The sequence below is a fragment of the Capsicum annuum genome, chromosome 3 (genome assembly GCF_002878395.1).
Source record: "Capsicum annuum cultivar UCD-10X-F1 chromosome 3, UCD10Xv1.1, whole genome shotgun sequence".
Taxonomy (NCBI): Eukaryota; Viridiplantae; Streptophyta; class Magnoliopsida; order Solanales; family Solanaceae; genus Capsicum; species Capsicum annuum.
In genome coordinates, this window is record NC_061113.1 from 181,550,262 (window position 1) to 181,570,258 (window position 19,997).

The following is a 19,997-nucleotide window of genomic DNA, read 5'->3' on the forward strand; positions in this document are numbered from 1 at the left end:
TGAGGTTGCTCAGTCCAGCACAGGTACTATTATTTCTCAACGCAAGTATGCTTTAGACATTCTTGAGGAAACAAGAATGATGGGATGTCGACCCATTGCCACTCCTATGGATCCAAATGCTAAACTTCTGCCAAGACAGGGGGAGCCACTCAGTGATCCTGAAAGGTATAGACGGTTGGTTGGAAAGTTGAATTATCTCACAGTGACTAAACCTGACATCTCTTTTCCTGTGAGTGTTGTAAGTCAGTTTATGACCTCCTGTGATAGTCATTGTGATGCAGTTCGAATTTTGCGATATATAAAGTCATCTTCAGGTAAAGGACTACTCTTCGAGGATCGAGGCCATGAGCATATAATTGGATATACAGATGTTGATTGAGCAGGATCACCCTCTGATAGACGTTCTACGTCTGGATATTGTGTTTAAGTAGGAGGTAATTTGGTGTCTTATAAGAGTAAGAAACAGAGTGTGGTTGCTCGATCTAGTGCTGAAGCAGAATATCGAGCAATGGTTGCAGCAACTTGCGAGCTGGTTTGGATCAAACAATTGCTGAGAGAATTAAAATTTGGAGAAACTGGTAAACTTGTATGTGATAATCAGGCAGCCCTTCATATTGCATCTAATCCAGTGTTGCATGAGAGGACCAAGCACATAGAGATTGATTGTCACTTTGTCAAAGGAAAGATACTCTCGGGAGATATTGTTACAAAATTTGTGAAGTCGAGTGATCAACTTGCAGATATCTTCACCAAATCCCTCACCAGTCCTCGTATTAAATACATTTGTAACAAGCTTGGTACATATGACTTGTATGCACCAGCTTGAGGGGGTGTGTTAGAATATGAATAGGAATAGCATATTGAATTTTACTTAGAAAGGGATTGTAATGTAGTGTCCTATTAGGAATAGGATTGGAATGTAATGTCTATAAATAGGGTCTCAATGTAATAATTTAGATACAACAATTCAATAATATTTTCTCTCATATTTTTCACAGGGGCAATGTTGGCCAGTTAAGAATGTACACATTTAGAAGACGAAAGTAATGGAGATAAGGATGATCGTATAGACGTGTGGACAACTAGGAGCGAAATGATTAGAAACAAAGTTATATAGGATAAGGTGGGAATGGCCTCCGTGGCAGACAAGATGAGGAAACCAAGGCTAAGATTGTTTGAGTATGTGAAGAGGAGCACAGATGCACCAATAAGGAGGTGTGAGAGAATGGCTACAACAAATTTTAGGAGCGGTAGAGGTAGGCAAAAAAAGAGGGGGTGGGGGTAAAGGTGGAGGGTCTTATGAAGGTATGGAGGTCGACGAATAGGATAGAAGGGTAGTAGATAATTGAGCGATGTAGTGCTTCTATTTGGGAGAGGCACGGCGTAGTCTCTTCTTTCCATCTTCTTCGTATTTGTTCTTTATGTTCAACATGTTGCTTTTTTTGCTCTATTCGTCTTGTAATTTTGTTTTGTTAGTTTCCTTTCAATCCTGCGTTATTTAACTTTCTTTAAGGAGAGGTCTACCACAAATAGCCTCTCTATCCCACATAGGTAGGGGGTAAGTCATGTATACATCCTACCTTCCCAGACCCACTTGTTGTCGTTACATTGGGTATGTTTGACGTTCTCTCTCTCTCTATATAGATAGATAGATATTTCTATTAGTTTCTGTGTACGTGTGTGGTACTCATATCACTCGTTGATTGTTATAATACTTATGTTAAAATAATAAACTATACTTTTGCATGTGGCGCGATTACTAGTATCTAAATTTAACATAATTAGACATTGTTAAAATACTTTAAAGTGTGGAACAAATGTTATTTCCCTTAAACACTAAAATGTTTGGAAAAAAATTCTTTTAACCACACACTTTAATTCCAAGGGGAAAAAATGTCTTCTGAAAGAAGAAAATATTCTTTTAGCTCCTTAGAAGACTACAAAAACCAAAAAAAATTCAAACAGATTATATGATTGATAATATATGCATCATCAAAGATATGCACAAACCTGGATAGGAGTGATAATAGAACACAAAATGATTAGCTTTACTTCGTACCATGCCAAACTCCTGAATAATCATGCTAAACTTCCCAAACCATGCTCGAGGAGACTTTTCAGGCCATAGAGTGCTTGTCGTAGTCTGTACACCATGTTGCTAGACTCCCCCTAAGCAACAAAGCCAGGTAGGTGGTTGTCCCATATACACCTCATCTTTGAGGTCTCTATGAAGAAAGACATTTTTAATATCCAATTGATGGAGAGACCAATAGAGAACAACAGCCATGGATAAACAGAGACGAACTAAAGCAATCTTAGCACAGGAGAGAAGGTATCACCATAGTCTAGACCATAAATCTGTGTATAACCCTTGGCCATTAATCAAGCCTTTAGGCGACCAATCTGTCCATCGAGGCTTCACTGTACATACCCAACAACAGCCAAGTGTAGACTTACCTAAAGGTAAAAGAACATTCAGGTAAGGCAGACATGTCAATACATCTCAATTATAGCTTATTGCCAGGATGAGAAAGAGCTTCTTCTGTAGTCTTAGGAATAGCCACAGATGATAGGGATGAAACAAAGGCAGAATGGGTCGGTGACAAACGATGATAGCTCAAAAAGTATAGATAGGATGAGGGTTAAGAGTAGGTGATTACCTTTTCGAGTGGTGATAAAAGGACTGTGTAGACAAGTCCTCAACAGGCAAGGATTCTAGTGGCGGGCGTGAATCATCTGGACGTGGATAACGATGATAAGTCAATAGTGGTGGAGGTGCAGCAGTGGAAGATGGAGCTATAGAACGTGATATTGAAGGACAGACTATGGTGGGATCCCCAAAAGATGGAACTAGAAAATGCATAACTGTTCAGTAAGAGAGGCTGAAAAATAAGGATGGCCTTCGAAGAAAGTAACATCAGCAGACATAAGGTATCGCTGAGGTGAGGTGAGAAGCATCGATATCCCTTTTGTACCCTTGAATAACCGAGAAAGAGACATTTAAAAGCACGAGGAGCCAATTTCTCGTTTCCTGGAGTGAAGATAGGGACAAAGCATGAGACACGTAGTGGAAGAGAAAACCACGATGACTTGGGAAACAAAATAGAGTATGGAACCTGATTTTGAATAGCAGAGAAAGGCATACAGTTAATTGGATAACAAGAGGTGAGCACTGCATCCTCCAAAAAATGCAATGGAACATTTGTTTGTATAGAAGGATGCATGAAGTTTCACCAATATACTTATTTTTTCTCTCTACAACCCCACTTTGTTGTTCAGGACAAGATGTCTGATGAAAAATGTCATTGGAAGACAAACTATTGAATTGAGGGGATAAATATTAACAAGCATTATCACTACGAAAAGTGCAAATCGAAACACCAAACTGATTTTGCATTTCTGCACAAAAAGTTTGAAATATGAAAAATAATTTAGAACGATCATTTATTAAGAAAATCCAAGTACACCTTCGGCAATCATCAACGAAATTAACAAAATACTTATAACCCAACATAGAACTAAACCTTACTAGGACCTCAAACGTAATAATGACTAATGAAAAAACGACTGCGATAATTAGGACTACGTGGAAAAGTAGTTCGGGTGTGCTACCCCAGTTGACACGACTCACAATCTTAACTTCGACAATCTGAACAAGCTCGATACTATCTTATGAAGTTTAGATAAACTAGAGTGTACCAATCGTCTATGGATTAAATCTGGAGAGTTGGAGATCGAACAAATTGTAGTGGACTTGTGGCAATTGAGGCAATAAAGCCAATCAAACCCATGCCCTTCACCAATCATCCTTCCCGTATTGAGGTTCTGTATAACAAAGAAGTCACTAAAAAATGAGACGAAACAATTTAAGGACGTAGCCAAACGACTGATTGATAGATGGCAAAAGGGACAACTAGGGACAAAAAGAACATTATTTAAAGTCAAGGGAAGTAAGGGATTGGCTTGACCAGACCAACTCCGACTGCCCTAGTATGAGAACCAATAGTTAATGTTACAGTGGGAAGGGACCAAGAGTAAATGATATTAGTCAATAAATATTTGTTACCAGAAATGTGGCCAGAAGCGCCCGAGTCCATGATCCAAGGGCCAAGCGTGTGGACCGTGAGATACAAGCAAGAGGAGTACCCGTCTAAGCAGTGAAAGATATTGATGGAGATGCCTGCTTACTCGCCTGATACTAAAGAAAGTCATTGTATTCTACTTCAAATAAAAAGAAACGTTGATTTGTTTGATTACCATCAGTCTGAGCAACATGAGTATTCTTTGGTTTACCATGGAGAGAGTAGTACACATCACGAGTATGACCCAATTTGTTACAATAACCACACCTTGGCCGAGGTTTTCCAGAGAGGACTCCATATTGATTTTCAGTTTGTGATGCTAGAACAGAAGACTATGTAGGTATTACCGGATGACTAGACGACAAAGGTGGTGTAGTCTATCGCAACAATCGAGAAAATAGGTCATCCATAGTAGGAACAACAGGGCTAGCCAAAATTTGATCTCACACCTAGTCAAGATCAAATGGAAGTCCAACAAGTGTAACAACTAAAAACATTTTCGCATGTTGCTCCAATTGTTTTTCAACGCTTGGAGTAGCGAGCATCAACACAGTGAACTCTTCCATAACCGCATGAACTTGTCCAAGATAGGTAGACATATCTCTATCCTGTTTTTTAAGATTAGTCAACCAAGAAATAACATTATAAAAACGAGAGATGTCATTTGTGTATAGCCCACGAGCTTTTTCCCAAACCAAGAAGCAAGATTGGAATGGTCAGAACAACGGCATCAACTTCGAATCAACAGATTCCTCCCATAAGAGACTGCACAATTGAACATTAATCTACTCACATTCACCCTCCTCGTTTTCATCAACATCCTTAGCCTGTTAAACCAAGCGCTCTTGAACCCTTGAGCCATAGTTGAACAAAGGAAGGCCAAGATAAGTAGTTCACACTACCTATCAAGAGTTCAGTGGTGATGGATTGGTTGGGGTTACTTGAAACCATTGGTTTAGAACTAAATATAGATGAAGTCAGGGACATAATGTTGAAGTTACCGGATCTAAAAATTTTGCAATTTGCAGGAAGCAAACATTTGCCGAAATATGGAAAAAAGAAACAGTCGTTGGAAAAATCAGTTCTGGCCAGAATATGGAAAACAAAAACAGTCGCAGAAATCCGGAAAAAGAATCAACTGGACAGGTTTTCCTACTGGAATAAAAAAAAATTAGATCTGTCTACCGGAATTTGACAGCTCCAATCAGTGTGTGAGATGGCTGGTGGTGGCGAAGCTGATTGGGTTTTGCTCGCGCCGGTGGTCCGAGTCTCGTGGCGGTGTTGGTTTGATCACAACACCTCCAAAAATAGAGGTCTGTCCAGACAGCCAAAAAATAGCTCGGAAAAAAATGAGTTTGAAAATTTCTCTTCCAATGTTGTTGGCCTTAACCAGGCTCAAATACCATGTGAATTGGAAGAGAAATAAGATAAAACTCTGCTTGATTATTCCCTAAAGCTATTGGGGTTTAAATAGTTAAGTTTACATGTCCTAAAAGAAAGGAAATCAATACAAATAAATACCTAATCAATACAAATCAATATCTAACTAATACCTAATTATAATAGGAGTAAATCAAGCTATATTTGGTTGTGAATTGAAAGAGACATAATAGAAAACTTAGCTTGATTATTCCCTCAAGCAATTGGGGTTTAAATAGCTAAGTTTACATGTCCTAAAAGAAGAGGAAGTCAATAGAAATAAATATCCCTATTCAATACAAATCAATATCTAATTAATACCTAATTATAATAGGCGCAAATCAAGCTACCTACAAAGTTTACATATGCTATAGAATATTCATAGGATTCTAACACTTCCCTCAAGTTGGTGCACACAAATTATATGTACCAAATTTGTTTTACATAAATAACTCGTTCTAGGACCGGCTAGGGACATGGTGAATATGTCTGCAAGCTGATCACATGACCGCACAAACCTTGTGACGATGTCTCCAAAGAATTAACTTTTGACTGACAAAATGACAATCAATCTCTATGTGTTTGGTCCTCTCGTGAAACAGCGGGTTCGATGCAATGTGAAGTGCAGCTTCATTATCGCACACCAGTTCCATTTCTTTACCATCTCCAAATTTCAACTCCTTCAGTAGTTGCTTGATCCATATGAGTTCACATGTTGCCACCACCTTAGCCGGATATTCTGCTTTTGTACTGGATATAGCAACCATATTTTGTTTCTTACTTTTCCAAGACACCAAATTTCCCCCAACTAGAACACATTATCCAATAGTGGATTGTCTTGTAGAGGGTGACCCTGCCTACTCTGCATCTGAATATCCAACAATTTTCTCATGTCCTTAGTCTTCGTAAAGTAGTCATTTCCCCGGAGCAAATTTATGTATCAAAGAATGCGAAAAACTGCATCCATTAATTGTCACAAGGAGAATTCAAAAATTGACTTACAACACTAACCGAGAAGGTAATATCAGGTCAAGTCACTGTCAAATAATTCAACTTTCCTACTAGCCTTCTATATCTTCCAGGATTGCTAAAAGGCTTCCCTGAACTGGTAGGAGATTAACATTTGAATCCATTGGAGGATCAATAGGCCTACAATCTGTCATCCTTATCCCCTCAAGAATATCAAGTGCATACTCTCTGGGAAATGGCAATTCCTTATTCGAATTGAGCAACCTCAATGACCAAAAAGCACTTCAATCGGCTAAAATCCTTCGTCTGAAAGTGCTGGAAAAGGCGAAGTTTCAATTTGGTAATTCCCTCATCATTATTACCTGTGATAACTATGTCATCAACATACACCACCAAATACATGCATAAACCTAAAGCAGAGTGATAATAAAACACAGAATGATCAGATTCACTTCGTACTAAATAACCATATTAAACTTCCCAAAACATGCTCGAGGAGACTCTTTTACAGGCCACCGAGTGCGGGTTGTAGTTTGCACACTCCATGTTGCTAGACTCCTCCTTAGCAACAAAAGCAAGCGGTTGCTCCATAAATACCACATCTTTGAGGTCTCCATGAAGAAAGGTATTTTTAATATCCAACTGGTAGAGAGGCCAATGGAAGAACATTGACCATGGATAAGCAGAAACCAACTGAAGCAATATTAGCCACATGAGAGAAGGTAGCACCATAGTCAAGACCAAAAATCTGTGTATAACCCTTGGCCATTAATCGGGCCTTTAGGCGATTAATCTATCCATCATGAACAACCTTCACTGTATATACCCAATGACAACCAAGTGTAGACTTAACTGAAGGTAGAAGAACAAGTTCCCAACTACCATTTAAGTGTAAGGCAGACATCTCCTCAATCATAGCTTATTGCTAGCCTGGATGAGAAAGAGCTTCTCCTGTAGACACAGATGATAGTGATGAAACAAAAGCAGAATGGGTCGATGTGACAAACAGTGGTAGCTCAAACAAGTATAGATATAATGATGGTTAAGAGTAGCGCGATTACCTTTCCAAGTGGCGATGGAAGGACTTTGTGTAGACAAGTTACACAAGTCCTCAGCAGGCAAGGATTCTAATGGCAGGTGTGAATCATCTGAACTTAAACAACGATGATAAGTCAACAGCGGCGGAAGATGGAGTTGTAGAAGGTGATGTGGAAGGATAGACAATGGTAGGATCCCCAAAAGATGGAACCGGTAGAACCTCAAAAATGCCTAATTGTTCAGCATGAGAGGATGTATAGTAGGGTTGACCTTCAAAGAAAGTAACATCAATGGACATGAGGTATCATTAGAGGTGAGGTAAGAAGCATTGATATCTGTTTTGTACCCTTAAATAACTGAGAAAGACACATTCAAAAGCACAAGAAGCTAATTTGTCGTTTGCTGGAGTGAGGTGAGGATATGGACAAAGCATAAGCTTCCAAAGATACGCGGTGGAAGAGAAAACAGGGTTGACTTGGGAAACAAAACATAGTGTGGAACCCAATTTTGAATAGCAAAGAAAGGCATACGGTTAGTCAAATAACAAGAGGTGAGCACTACATCTAAAAAAACGCAATGGAACATTTGCCTGTATGAGAAGGTTGCGTGCAGTCTCAACAATATGCCAATTTTATCTCTGCTACCCCATTTTGTTTTGCAGTATAAGAACAAGATGTCTGAATTCTAATGAAGAATAGATTCAGAATGCCATGGGAAGACATAAACTAGTGAAATTGAGATGATAAATATTCACGTGCATTATCACTAGGAAAAGAGCGAATAGAAACACCAAATTGATTTTGTATTTCATCACAAAAGGTTTAAAAAATGAAAAATAATTCAGAACGATCTTTTATTAAGAAAATCCTAGTACACCTTGAGTAATCATCTATGGAAGTAAAAAAATACTAAAAACTAGGACCCCAAATATAAGAATGAACTAAATGAAAAAAAGAGTAAACGATTATAAGGAATGCATGGAAAAGTAGCTCGGGTGTGTTTCACTAATTGACAGGACTCACAATCTTAGACAATTTAGACAAGTTAGATACCATCTTATGAAGTTGGGATAAACTAGGATGTCCCAATCGTCTGTGGATTAAATCTAGAGAGTCGGAGACCAAACAAATTGTAGTGGACTTGTGGCAATTAAGGTAATAAAGCCCATCAAACTCACACCTTTCGCCAATCATCCTTCCTGTACTGAAGTCCTATATAACAAAGAAGTCGCTAAAAAATGAGACAAAACAATTTACTGACTTAGCCAAACAACTGATTAACAGAAGGCTAAAGGGGCAACTAGGGACAAAAAGAACATTATTCAAAATCAAGGGAAGTAAGGGATTGGCTTGACCAACTCTGAGAACCATTAGCTAACATTACAGCAGGAAGGGATCGAGAGTAATTGATATTAGTCAATAAAGATTTATTACTATAAATGTGGTCAAAAGCGCCCGAGTCCATGGCCCTGGGCCATGGACTGTCACATATAAGCAACATGGTTACCAGTCTGAGCAGTGGAAGCTATTGATAGAGATGTCTGCTTACTCGCCTGATACTAAAGAAAACCATTGTATTGTACATCAGATAAAGAGAAAAGTTAATTTGTTGGATTACTTTCAATCTAAGCAACATAAGCATTCGTTGGTTTATCATGGAGAGAGTTACACATATCACAGGTATGACCCAATTTGCTACGATAGCCACACCTTGGCCAAGGTTTCCTAGAGCGGACTCCATAGTTTGTGATCCTAGAACAGAAGACGGTAGATATCACCGGATGACTAGACTTAAGTGGTGTAGCTTGTCACAACAATCAAGAGAATAGGTCATCCATAGCAGGAACGAGGCTAGCCAAAATTTGATCTCACACCGAGTCACGATCAGATGGAAGTCCAACAAGTGTAACAACTAAAAACATCTTCGCATGTTGCTCCAATTGTTTTTCAACACTTGAAGTAGCGGGCATCAACTCCATTTGTTTTTCAACACTTGAAGTAGCGGGCATCAACTCCATGAACTCTTCCATAACTGCCTGAACCTATCCAAGATACGTAGGCATATCCGAATCCTGTTTTTTTAAGATTAGTCAACCGAGAAACAACATCATAAAAACAAGAGATGTCTTTTGCGTATAGCCCACAAGTCTTTTTCCAAACCAAGAAGCAAGTTTGGAATGGTCGGAACAGCGGCATCAACTTCGAACCAATAGATTTCCTTAATAGACTACACAATTGAGCATCAATCTTCTCGCATTCATCCTTATCTTTTTTATCAACATTCTTAGCTTGTTTAACCAAGTGGTCCTGAACCCCTTGTTCCTTGCACCATAGCTGAGCCGAGGAAGACCAAGATAAGTAGTTCGCACTACCTATCAAGGGTTCTGTGGTGATGGAGAGGTTGGGGTTACTTGAAACCACATGTTTAGAACTAAAAATAGATGAAGTGAGGGACAAAATGTAGATGTTACCAAATCTGAAAATTCTGCAATTTGCAGGAAGCTGGAAGCAAACAGTTGCCGAAATATGGAAAAAAGAAACAGTCGCTGGAAAACTCAGTTCTGGCTGGAATCTCGAAAACAGAAAGTCGCCGGAATCTGGAAATTCCGCAATTTGCTGGAAGCTGGAAGCAAATAGTTGACTGGAATCTGGAAAAGAAATCAACTGGACCGTTTGTCTTGTGGAATCTAGAAAAGATCAGATCTGTCTACCGGAATTAGACAACTCCAACCAGTGCGTGAGATAGCTAGTGGTGGCAAAGCTGACTGGGTTTTGCTTGCCCGGTGGTCCAAGTCTCGTGGTGGTTCTGGTATGATCACAACACCTCCAAAAATAGAGATTTGTCCTGACAGCCAAAAAATAGCTAGGAAATAAATGAGTTTGAAAATTTCTCTTTCAAACTTCTAAAAAAAGTGCAAAAATCAGCGAAAAGGAAAAATGCTCCCAGGCACATTTACCAATGACACTCTCTCTCCTACTTTCTAGGACTGCAGAACTTCCCTTGTCCGGTAGACTTGCCGGAATTGATCCTCTTCTTTCAAACAACTCAGTTTTTACATCTTGTGATTACTGTTTTACTAAAATTTCCTCCTCCACTTTTCAAATTCATGAAAAAGCTTTTCTCATTTAACCAGGGTTATCACCTTTCGTGATAGCTAGTTCCTTACCTCTTCTTCAGACAAGTAACTTCATTCAACAATGGGAGAAAATAGGATCTATTTCAATGCAGGATTCAAGTCTTTCGATATTACGAGATGGAACTCTGAAAATTCAGAGTGGTTTGAGTGGGTAGAAAGAAGCCGCAAAATGATGAGGAGATCCTCCATGAACCGCAAAATCATGGAGTGGATCTGTACCATTCTAAGAGAAGCCTCCAGTGACCACAAGAAGATGATCAGAAGGTGGGAAAATGCGGAGAGAGGGGCTGAGCATTTTTGCACAAGAAAGTACAATGAACATGGGAGATTTATAAGCATCCAAATCTTTCTTAGTCATCCCAGAGTTGGCCACTAATGCTGGATGGCAAGACATAGCATTTAAAATTGAGAACTTCATTAAATGCTCTAAAAGGATGGAAGCTGTAGGCCCACCGAGAGTTACAGATGCCAACTACCCATATGCAAGAGTCGTACGAGATAGTAAATGGAAATCCATAACTCTACGAGATGCAGACATCAAAAACAAGGAGGGACACATTGAAGTTGCGATTCAAAAAGATAGCAAGGATACTGGACTGTTGAAGAGGTGTCTGGTAGACATTTATGAAATGTACGGTGACAAGTTCCTCTTCGAATTCCCCAACAAGCACATGGCTGAGCAAACCTTACAAGGACAGTGGATTTGGAAGAATCAAACTTTCAGCCTGGAGTGGTGGAACCCAATGACAGGTTGTACACCTAATAGTACAATGTCCACTGGAACTTGGATCAGAATTGTTGGAATCCTTCTACATCTATGGTCACAAAAACTTTTCCAAGAATTGGAAACCTATGTGGGGGATAGGTGGCCACAGAAGAAGAAACAGAGCTGAAGAACCACATGAAATGGGCTAGAATCTTGGTCTCGGACGATGGAAGGAATATACCAAAAGAAGTGGCGATATCCATAAATAGTGTTAAGTACTATTTTCCTATCTGGTCGGAAAGTAGAGTCAGATTTGAATTATCACCGGAAATGGATAGAGGAGACATCAGAGAAATGAGGCCAAATAAGAACCCAATTAATCCTATTATCCCGAGGATAATAGATGGCTCCTACTGTAGTGAAGTACAACAGTCCCACTTTCCTAGGGATCTGCCAGCAACAGAATACCAGGAAGGGGTAAATTCAAAAGCTGTCACAATGTTTAAAAGAGGAGCATGTGAGAAGCATGTGACCAATTTAAATGAAATTGAAAAAATGGGCCAACTTATGAAGCCCAACAAAGAGTCCACAGTTTCAAGAAGAGGTGGGCTTGATACCTCAAGTCAAGTCATCTTTAATAACTTAAACAATAGTTGTGTTTTGGAACAGGATAGAGACATCTCTATTGAGACTTCAGAAGTGAAATATCTCGCAGAAATAGAGCCTGTGGTAACTGAGGATAGGAAGACAACAGAAGTGTCGAGAGAAGTAACATTAGAAGCTGGGAATCAATTAACAGAAACAATTGATAGGGAGTTAGGGAAGATGGAGACTGACAATGCTGAAAATAAACTAATTGAGGCAGGGGAGAGAAATTCACTTACTACAGTGAGGGAATGGGAGATTGAGGAGGTAGAACCACTGCAAATCCAACAACAACAATTGATAATATATGCAAGGAAAGGGAAACATCACTATGGGTGAAGCAGAATATGATCAAATTGGGTAAAGTGTTGGAGCAGATTTTCAGGGCCATGAAGTAGAAGCTCTGGAACTACTTTTACAGAAAACAAGATTTAAAGGCTCTCAAGAGCTGAAAAATCTTGTGTTTTTTCATGTAAAATTCAAAAACTATGGGAATAGGAGCAAGGGGAGAAGTCAGACAAGCAGTAATCGATGAAGTTCAAACTTGTATCATGGAATGTTAGGGGGTTGAACAATAGGGATAAAAGGAGATTGGTTAAAAGTTTAATAGTAGAATGGAATGCAGATATTATTTGTCTGCAAGAAACTAAACTGGAGGGGAATTTATTTGAGAAGGTGAAACAAATTTGGGGAGGAAGATGGGTTAGATTTGCGTGCTTGGAAGCTAGTAGCTCTAGAGGAGGTATTCTAATGCTATGGACAGCAGGGCATGGAAAGGAGAAATCCTGGAAATAGGTGCTTACTCATTAACTTGCAAATTCAAGGCACAATTGCAAGACTACTCTTGTCATATCACTGGAGTATATGCTCCTAATTGTTACATCGAAAGAAGAGTAGTATGGGAGGAGATGGGGGCAGTAAGGCGTCTATGGAAGGTCCTTGGGTAGTATGTGGCGATTTTAATGTGGACAGATTCGTCTCTGAAAAGAGAAACTGTCTAAGAAGATCAAGGGGCATGAGAGAATTCTCTAATGTTATTAAAGACCTGAAGTTGATTGATATACAACTGGAAAATTGCAACTTAGCTTAAAGGGAATAATCATGAGATAGCCTCCAGGATTGATAGGATTCTTTTTTCAGAAGAGTGGAATGACAGCTTCAGCAATCTAAAAAAAACGTCACTGCAAAGGCTAAGATCTGATCATTTACCTATTGTATTACAAGGGGGTGAGTGGAATAAGAACAAAAACGACTTTAAATTTGAAAATTGGTGGCTAGGAATAGAAGGATTCAATAATAGAATCAAGGAATGGTGGAGCTCTTTCAACTTCTCTGGAAAGCCGGATTTCATCCTTGCATCCAAACTTAAAGCTCTAAAAAAATAAGCTTAAGGAATAGAGCAAGAGTGAACAAGGAAACCTGGGAACAAGAAGGAGGAATCTGCTCAATATACTGGCAGAGTTTGGCAGAGTTTAGCAGTATAATGGAAGAAAAAAGTTTGACAGAAGAGGAGACAGTAAGGAGGGCAACAAGTCTACTGGAGTATTACTAGAATTCTTATTTTAAATAGATTTTCTATGTTAGTAGTTTCTTAGTTTCCTTAAATATCTTGTAATAGGATTCTATATAAGGAAGGGAAGTAATAGACGAAAGACAGGAATTTACATCAAAAGGAACAAAGAGATCTGGGTCTCTCTCTAATGAGTCCTAAGGTTGTAGGCTCCCTTTTAACGAGCCTATTGTTTATTAAAATTTGGTCACTCACGAAATAAAAATAAGGAGAAAGATCTGTTAAGCACAGACTTCCCAGTGAATCATCCGGTGACAAGATCTATATCGCGTGGTCGTAACAACTTGGTACCAGAGCCAAACACCATGGGTGATACAAGTAAACATGAAGGGTTACAGGCTCTCCTTCAAAAGGCACAGGCTGCGAATAAAGAACGGATTGCGGAAGCAATGGCACAATCTGAATCAAGGATGGTTGCTCAATTGGAACAATCTGAATCAAGGATGGTTTCTCAATTGGAATAACTATCATTACAATTGCAGGAGTTCATCGTAGGGTTTAGCAAGAATCAAGGCAGAGATTCTGAAGCGGGAGTGAGTAGCAATACACGTAAACAACCCTACAAACTCGAAAATAGATCCAATCAATTGACGGGAAATAATCTGGTGCCAAGATACACAACGCTGGATTTCCCTACCTTTGATGGATCTGAGGACCCATTAATTTGGCTACATCGATATGAGAAATTCTTCTCCAATCAGAGAACAAATGAAGTAGATAAGGTGGGATTGGCCGCATTCCATCTTCTAGGTGAGGCACAATTATGGTATCATCAAGTTGAACAAGATAACCAGTCAGTTGACTGGTCGGAATTCAAAGAATATTGTACTCTCAGGTTTGGGCCTCCATTGGGAAGTAATCAATTAGGCGATTTGGTTAAATTAAAGCAAAAGGGCTCAGTTGAAGAATACCAGCGCCGATTTCAAGAACTGTTAGCCAGGGCAAGCAAGTATGTTCGCATAGACCAACAAGTCTCGTCACTGCCGATTTATTCTATTTGGCTTGATGTTGAGATGCAAATTCCACCAGACTTGGTCCATGCCGTGAATTTAGCCCGTGCATTTAAGAAGAAACAGAAGGTAATTCGGGCAACATCCTCTTGAAAAGAGAATTGGCAAGGGACTAAAGGCTATTTGAATAGTGCTGCAACTTCAACAGTTCCAACTCCTAAAAGCAGCAACACGCTAAGTGGTATTAGTGAATCGAAATTTGTAAGTTCATCCGCTCCTTTTATAAAAAAATTGAAAAGGGTTGAAATGGCGAAGAGAAGGGCGAAGGGATTGTGTTATAATTGTGATGAACTCTATTCAATTGGGCATCAATGTAAGAAGTTGTTTTGGTTGAAAGAAGCTGATCCAGATGATGAAAATCCTGACCAGAAAAATGTGCAAGAACCTGAAATTTCCTTGCAGGCCATCATGGGACAGAAGAGTGCAAGAACAATGCAGTTACGAACACTCATAAAAGGTCAAGCATTGTTGAGTTTGGTTGATTCAGGCAGCACACACAATTTCATCAGTTGCACAGCAGAGCAGCCCAACGCTTGGGGATGCAAGTACAACTGGGGACAAGTGTCAATGTTTCATTTGCTAATGGAGAAAAAGTTTACAGCAAAGGGATTTGCCCTGCAATGTCTTTCGATATTGATAATCAGGCTTTTAATGCCGACTTCTTTGTTATTCGGCTTTGACATTGTTCTAGGGGTAATACGGTTACAAGCTTTGGGCCCTATCCTCTGGGATTTCGCTTCACTCACAATGAGTTTTACTTCAAATGGACAACAGGTCATCTTTCATGGACAACAAACCAGCTAAAACTTGAAGCTTCATTTATTACATGATTCAAATGAGCATCACTCCAAATTGGAACAACTCTTAGCTTAATTTTTTGACATATTCCAAGAATCTACAGGGCTGCCTACTATGAGAAATTGTGACCATCGCATTTGTTTGTTTGTTACCTGGTTCCAACCCAGTGGTGGTCCAGCCATACTGCTATCCTCATTTACAAAAGGATGAGATAGAAAAACAGTGTGAAGAGATGTTACAGCAAGGGATCATCCGGCCGAGTAAATCACCATTCTCATCCCCAGTTTAGTGGTCTGTAAACATAATGGAACTTGGCATTTTTGTGTTGATTATCGCGAGCTCAATGCCAAGACGATGAAGGATAAATTTCCAATTCCCGTGGTGGATGAATTATTGGATGAATTACATGGTTCTACATACTTCACAAAGTTGGATTTGAAGTCTGGCTATCATCAGGTCCACATGGATCCTCTGGATTTTCGTACGCATCATGGCCATTTTGAATTCTTGGTTAGGCCATTCGGATTGTCAAATGCACCGTTAACGTTTCAAGCACTTATGAACGAGGTATTTAAACCCTATTTGCATTAGTTTGTGTTGATTCTTTGACGACATTTTAATATTTAGCAAGACATGGGACAATCATCTCTCACATGTGCGTATAATTTTTGAGTTATTACGTCCTCATAACCTATATCTCAAGAAGTCCAAATACACATTTGGTAAGAGACAAGTAGCATATCTTGGCCATGTGGTGTCTGAAATCGGTGTGGCAGCAAATGCAGGCAAAGTTCAGGCCATCACTGATTGGCCTCAACCACAGTCCATCATTACCTTGCGCAGATTCTTAGGCTTAGCAGGTTATTACCGTAAGTTCATAAAGAATTACAGTCAATTATCAGCCCCTTTAAACAACATGCTTAAAAAGAACTTGTTCCAGTGGGATGATGTAGCCTTGGCTTCTTTCTGCACTCTCAAAGAAGCACTTGCAACTGCTCCTATTTTACAACTGCCAAATTTTGATGAGCAGTTTATTATTGAGTGTGATGCCTCCGGGAGTGGTATAAAAGCTGTGTTGCAACAGGATGGCCATCCTATTGCTTTTTTCAGTAGACAATTGGCCATAAGACACTTTAAATTGGCTGCCTATGAGCATGTATTGATTGGCTTAGCCAAGGCAGTTCAACATTGACATCCTTATCTATGGGGCAGAGCTTTCTTGATTCGAACAGACCATTATAGCCTTAAATACTTGTTGGAGCAACGGCTTACCACTTCACCCCAACAACATTCAATTAGCAAGCTTATGGGGGTTTGACTTTTGTGTGGAGTATAGGGCTGGACACTTGAATAAGGTTGTTGATACCTTGTCCCGTCGCCCTACTACAGAGGAATTAGTGTATGTTATTAGTCACCCACATGTTTTATTAGTTGATGCTATTAGACAAGAGGCATCTAAAGATGCTTCCTTGCAAGAATTAGTCCCACAAATAGGGGTGGGCATGGTATGGTATGGTACGGTAATTTAAATTTTGGTACGGTAACTTCGGTTTTCGGTATCTAAAAGAACAATACCATTACCATACCAAATTAGTTTGGTATGGTTTGGTATTTTTAAATTCGGTTTCGGTATTTTATGGTACGGTAATTCGGTAACCATACTTTATTTGATTTCGTTTTACATATATTCATATAAAAAAACTGACTTTAAAACCTAAAAACATCTCAATTATATCAGACTAACAACTATCTTTGTTAATCATCTAGACAAAAAGAACATTTCAATCACGATTGAGTAATCCAAGATGCAAACTCTAAACAACATTACGTAAACTTAAGCATAGTACTTTGAAATAATAAGCTTCCCAAAAAATTTATTTCTGAATAAAGTTACTTTTATGTTCAATTGTCAAATAGATGACATATAAATATATTTAATAATCTTAAATATAATATATTTGAGTTTTATATATTATTAAAAAACTTCAGTGCGGTATACAATATTTCGATATTTATTGCATAAATACCAAATACCGTACCAAATACCATAATAATTTAAAACTCCTACCAAATACCATAACATCTATACCACGGTATAAATAATTTCAGTTTCAGTATGGTATTCGCACAAATGCTCCACCATGAGCTTGAAGCTTCCTGGTCAATTAAGGACGGTCTACTCCTTTATAAAGGTCGTATCTACTTGTTGCCCTCTTCCCAATTGATCTCCACAATTCTGTCAGGATACCATGATATCCTATGAAGGGGTACAGAAACATTGCATCGTATACGACAGGATTTCTACTGGAAGGGGATAAAGACTGTTATTAGGGATTATGTGGCTGCTTGTCCAGTTTGCCAATGCAACAAGGCTAAACACCTAAGCCCAGCAGGGTTACTGCAACCACTTGCACTCCCTGAACAGGTCCGGGCCTAAGTTGCGCGGACTCTTCACTTTTGATGCCGCACTCGTGTCGGATTCTCCAAAAATACACTAGTTTTGGCGAATCCGACACGCATCCGTTGACATTATTGAAGAGTCTGAGCAACATAGGCCTGGGCTGATATTGGAATGGACTTTATTGATGGCTTATCAAAGGCATGGGGCAAAACAGTATTTTTTGTGGTAGTAGATTGATTTACCAAATATGCATACCTATGTCTCATCCTTATGATGCAATTCGTGTTGCTCATGTTTTCTTTGAGCATATTGTTCGGCTGCATGGGATACCCGAATCAATTACTTATGACAGAGATGTGGTTTTTACAAGCACTTTTTGGAGCGAATTGTTTTGTCTAAGTGGCACAAAATTGGCATTCTCGTCTGCGTATCATCCTCAAGCTGATGATCAAACAGAAGTTGTGAATCGTACTATTGAAATGTATTTCGTTGCTTGATTGGAGATTATCCGAAGAAATGGGTTGACTGGTTGCCTTGGGCAGAATATTGCTATAATACTTCCTTTCATACCGCACTGCAAATAACTCCTTTTAAGGTTGTCTATGGTCGAGATCCTCCTCGTCTATTGTCCTATGAAGCTGGTTCTTCACGGGTAGAGGTTGTTGACAATGCCTTGCTTGATCGTGATTCAGTTTTGTGCGACATTCGCAGCAAGTTGCAACAAGCTCAAGTTAGAATGAAAGAATATTATGACAAAGGTCACCCGGAGGTTGCATTTGAACCAGGTTCACTAGTTTGGCTGCGTTTACATCCTTATCATCAAAATTTTGTTGGGGATCATTTGCGCCATAAGCTTGCACCTTGGTTCTTTGGGCCTTTTCCTGTGTTACGTCGAATAAGGGAAGTTGCATATCAGTTACAACTGCCCAGCGAGAGTAAGTTGCATAATGTGTTTCATGTATCCCTTCTCAAGGCTTTTAAGGGAGTGGCTTCAACAGTTCCTCCTCCGACTCTGCTACCCGTAGAGGATGGTCGTGTGGTTCCTATGCCTTGTTCTGTTCTACGTGCTTGACTTAATCGAGGAACTTGGGAACTTTTAGTGCACTGGTGTGGATTTGAATTGTCAGATGCTAGGTGGGAGGATGCTACACATTTTCGTGATGCCTATCCAGACTTTGAGCTTGAGGACAAGCTCTTCTTAGAGAAGGGGTAATGTTATAGACTCATTCGTGGGTAAGGTTTATGCAAGGCGGGGCCCTCAACGACATAGGGGATCTGTAGATTTATGCAACCTTCAGATTTTGTGGGCATTAAAAATAGACAGTAGTTTAGTTTTACTAGAATTCTTATTTTAAATAGATTTTCTATGTTAGTAGTTTCTTAGTTTCCTTAAATATCTTGTAATAGGATTCTATATAAGGAGGGGAAGTAATAGACGAAAGACAGGAATTTACATCAAAAGTAACAAGAGATCTGGGTCTCTCTCTAACGAGCCCTAAGGTTGTAGGGACCCTTTTAACGAGCCTAACCTTGATTAAAAATTGGTCACTTACGAAATAAGAATAAGGAGAAGGATCTGTTAAGCACAGACTTCTCAGTGAATCGTCGTCCGGTGACAAGATCCATATCGCGTGGTCGTAACACAAAGTCATTGTGGCTGAAGAAGGGTGACAGAAACACAAGTTTTTCACAAAATGGCTAATGCACACAAAAGGTACAATAACATTGACCAACTCATGATTAAAGGAGAATTATCTGAAGATCCAGGAAAAATTGAAGGGGAAATTGTGGAGTACTACAAAAAGTTGTATTCTGAAACCACAAGCTGGAGACCAGCTTATATAACTGTCCCAGACTAACAGATGAGGAAAAAGAAATGCTACAAGGGGTTTTTAAGAAAAGTGAAGTTTTGAGATGCCTAAAATTATGTGCAACAGACAAGGCACCTGGCCAGACGGCTTCACAATGGGTTTCTTCATAAAATGCTGGGAGATACTGAAACAAGACATAATGCTGGCCTTTCAGAATTTCCATGAACCAGAAATGTTTGAAAGAAGCCTTAATACCACTTTCATAACTCTCATTCCAAAGAAAAAAAGAGCTAAAGAGTTGAGAGATTTTAGACCAATCAGTTTGATAGGCAGTATCTACAAGTTATTTGCCAAAGTATTGTCAGAAAGGCTGAAAGGTGTGATAGCCAAGTTAATTGATTCACAACAAATG

At 39.3% G+C, this 19,997-nt stretch overlaps 1 protein-coding gene across 2 annotated transcripts in view; it reads right to left on the minus strand.

The window, feature by feature from the left end:
* LOC107863682 (TELO2-interacting protein 1 homolog) overlaps positions 1–19,997 on the minus strand; it is a 56,639-nt gene that overhangs the window by 8,314 nt on the left and 28,328 nt on the right. The window contains exon 15 of one of the 2 annotated variants that reach the window (XM_016709727.2): positions 3,848–10,352. The exons of the other annotated variant lie outside the window; for it this stretch is intronic. Within the exon in view, the coding sequence (XP_016565213.1) occupies positions 10,195–10,352 (158 nt within the window). The 3' untranslated portion in view covers positions 3,848–10,194. Of the gene's footprint in view, positions 1–3,847; positions 10,353–19,997 lie in introns of those variants that run through there. 2 annotated transcript variants of the gene reach the window in all.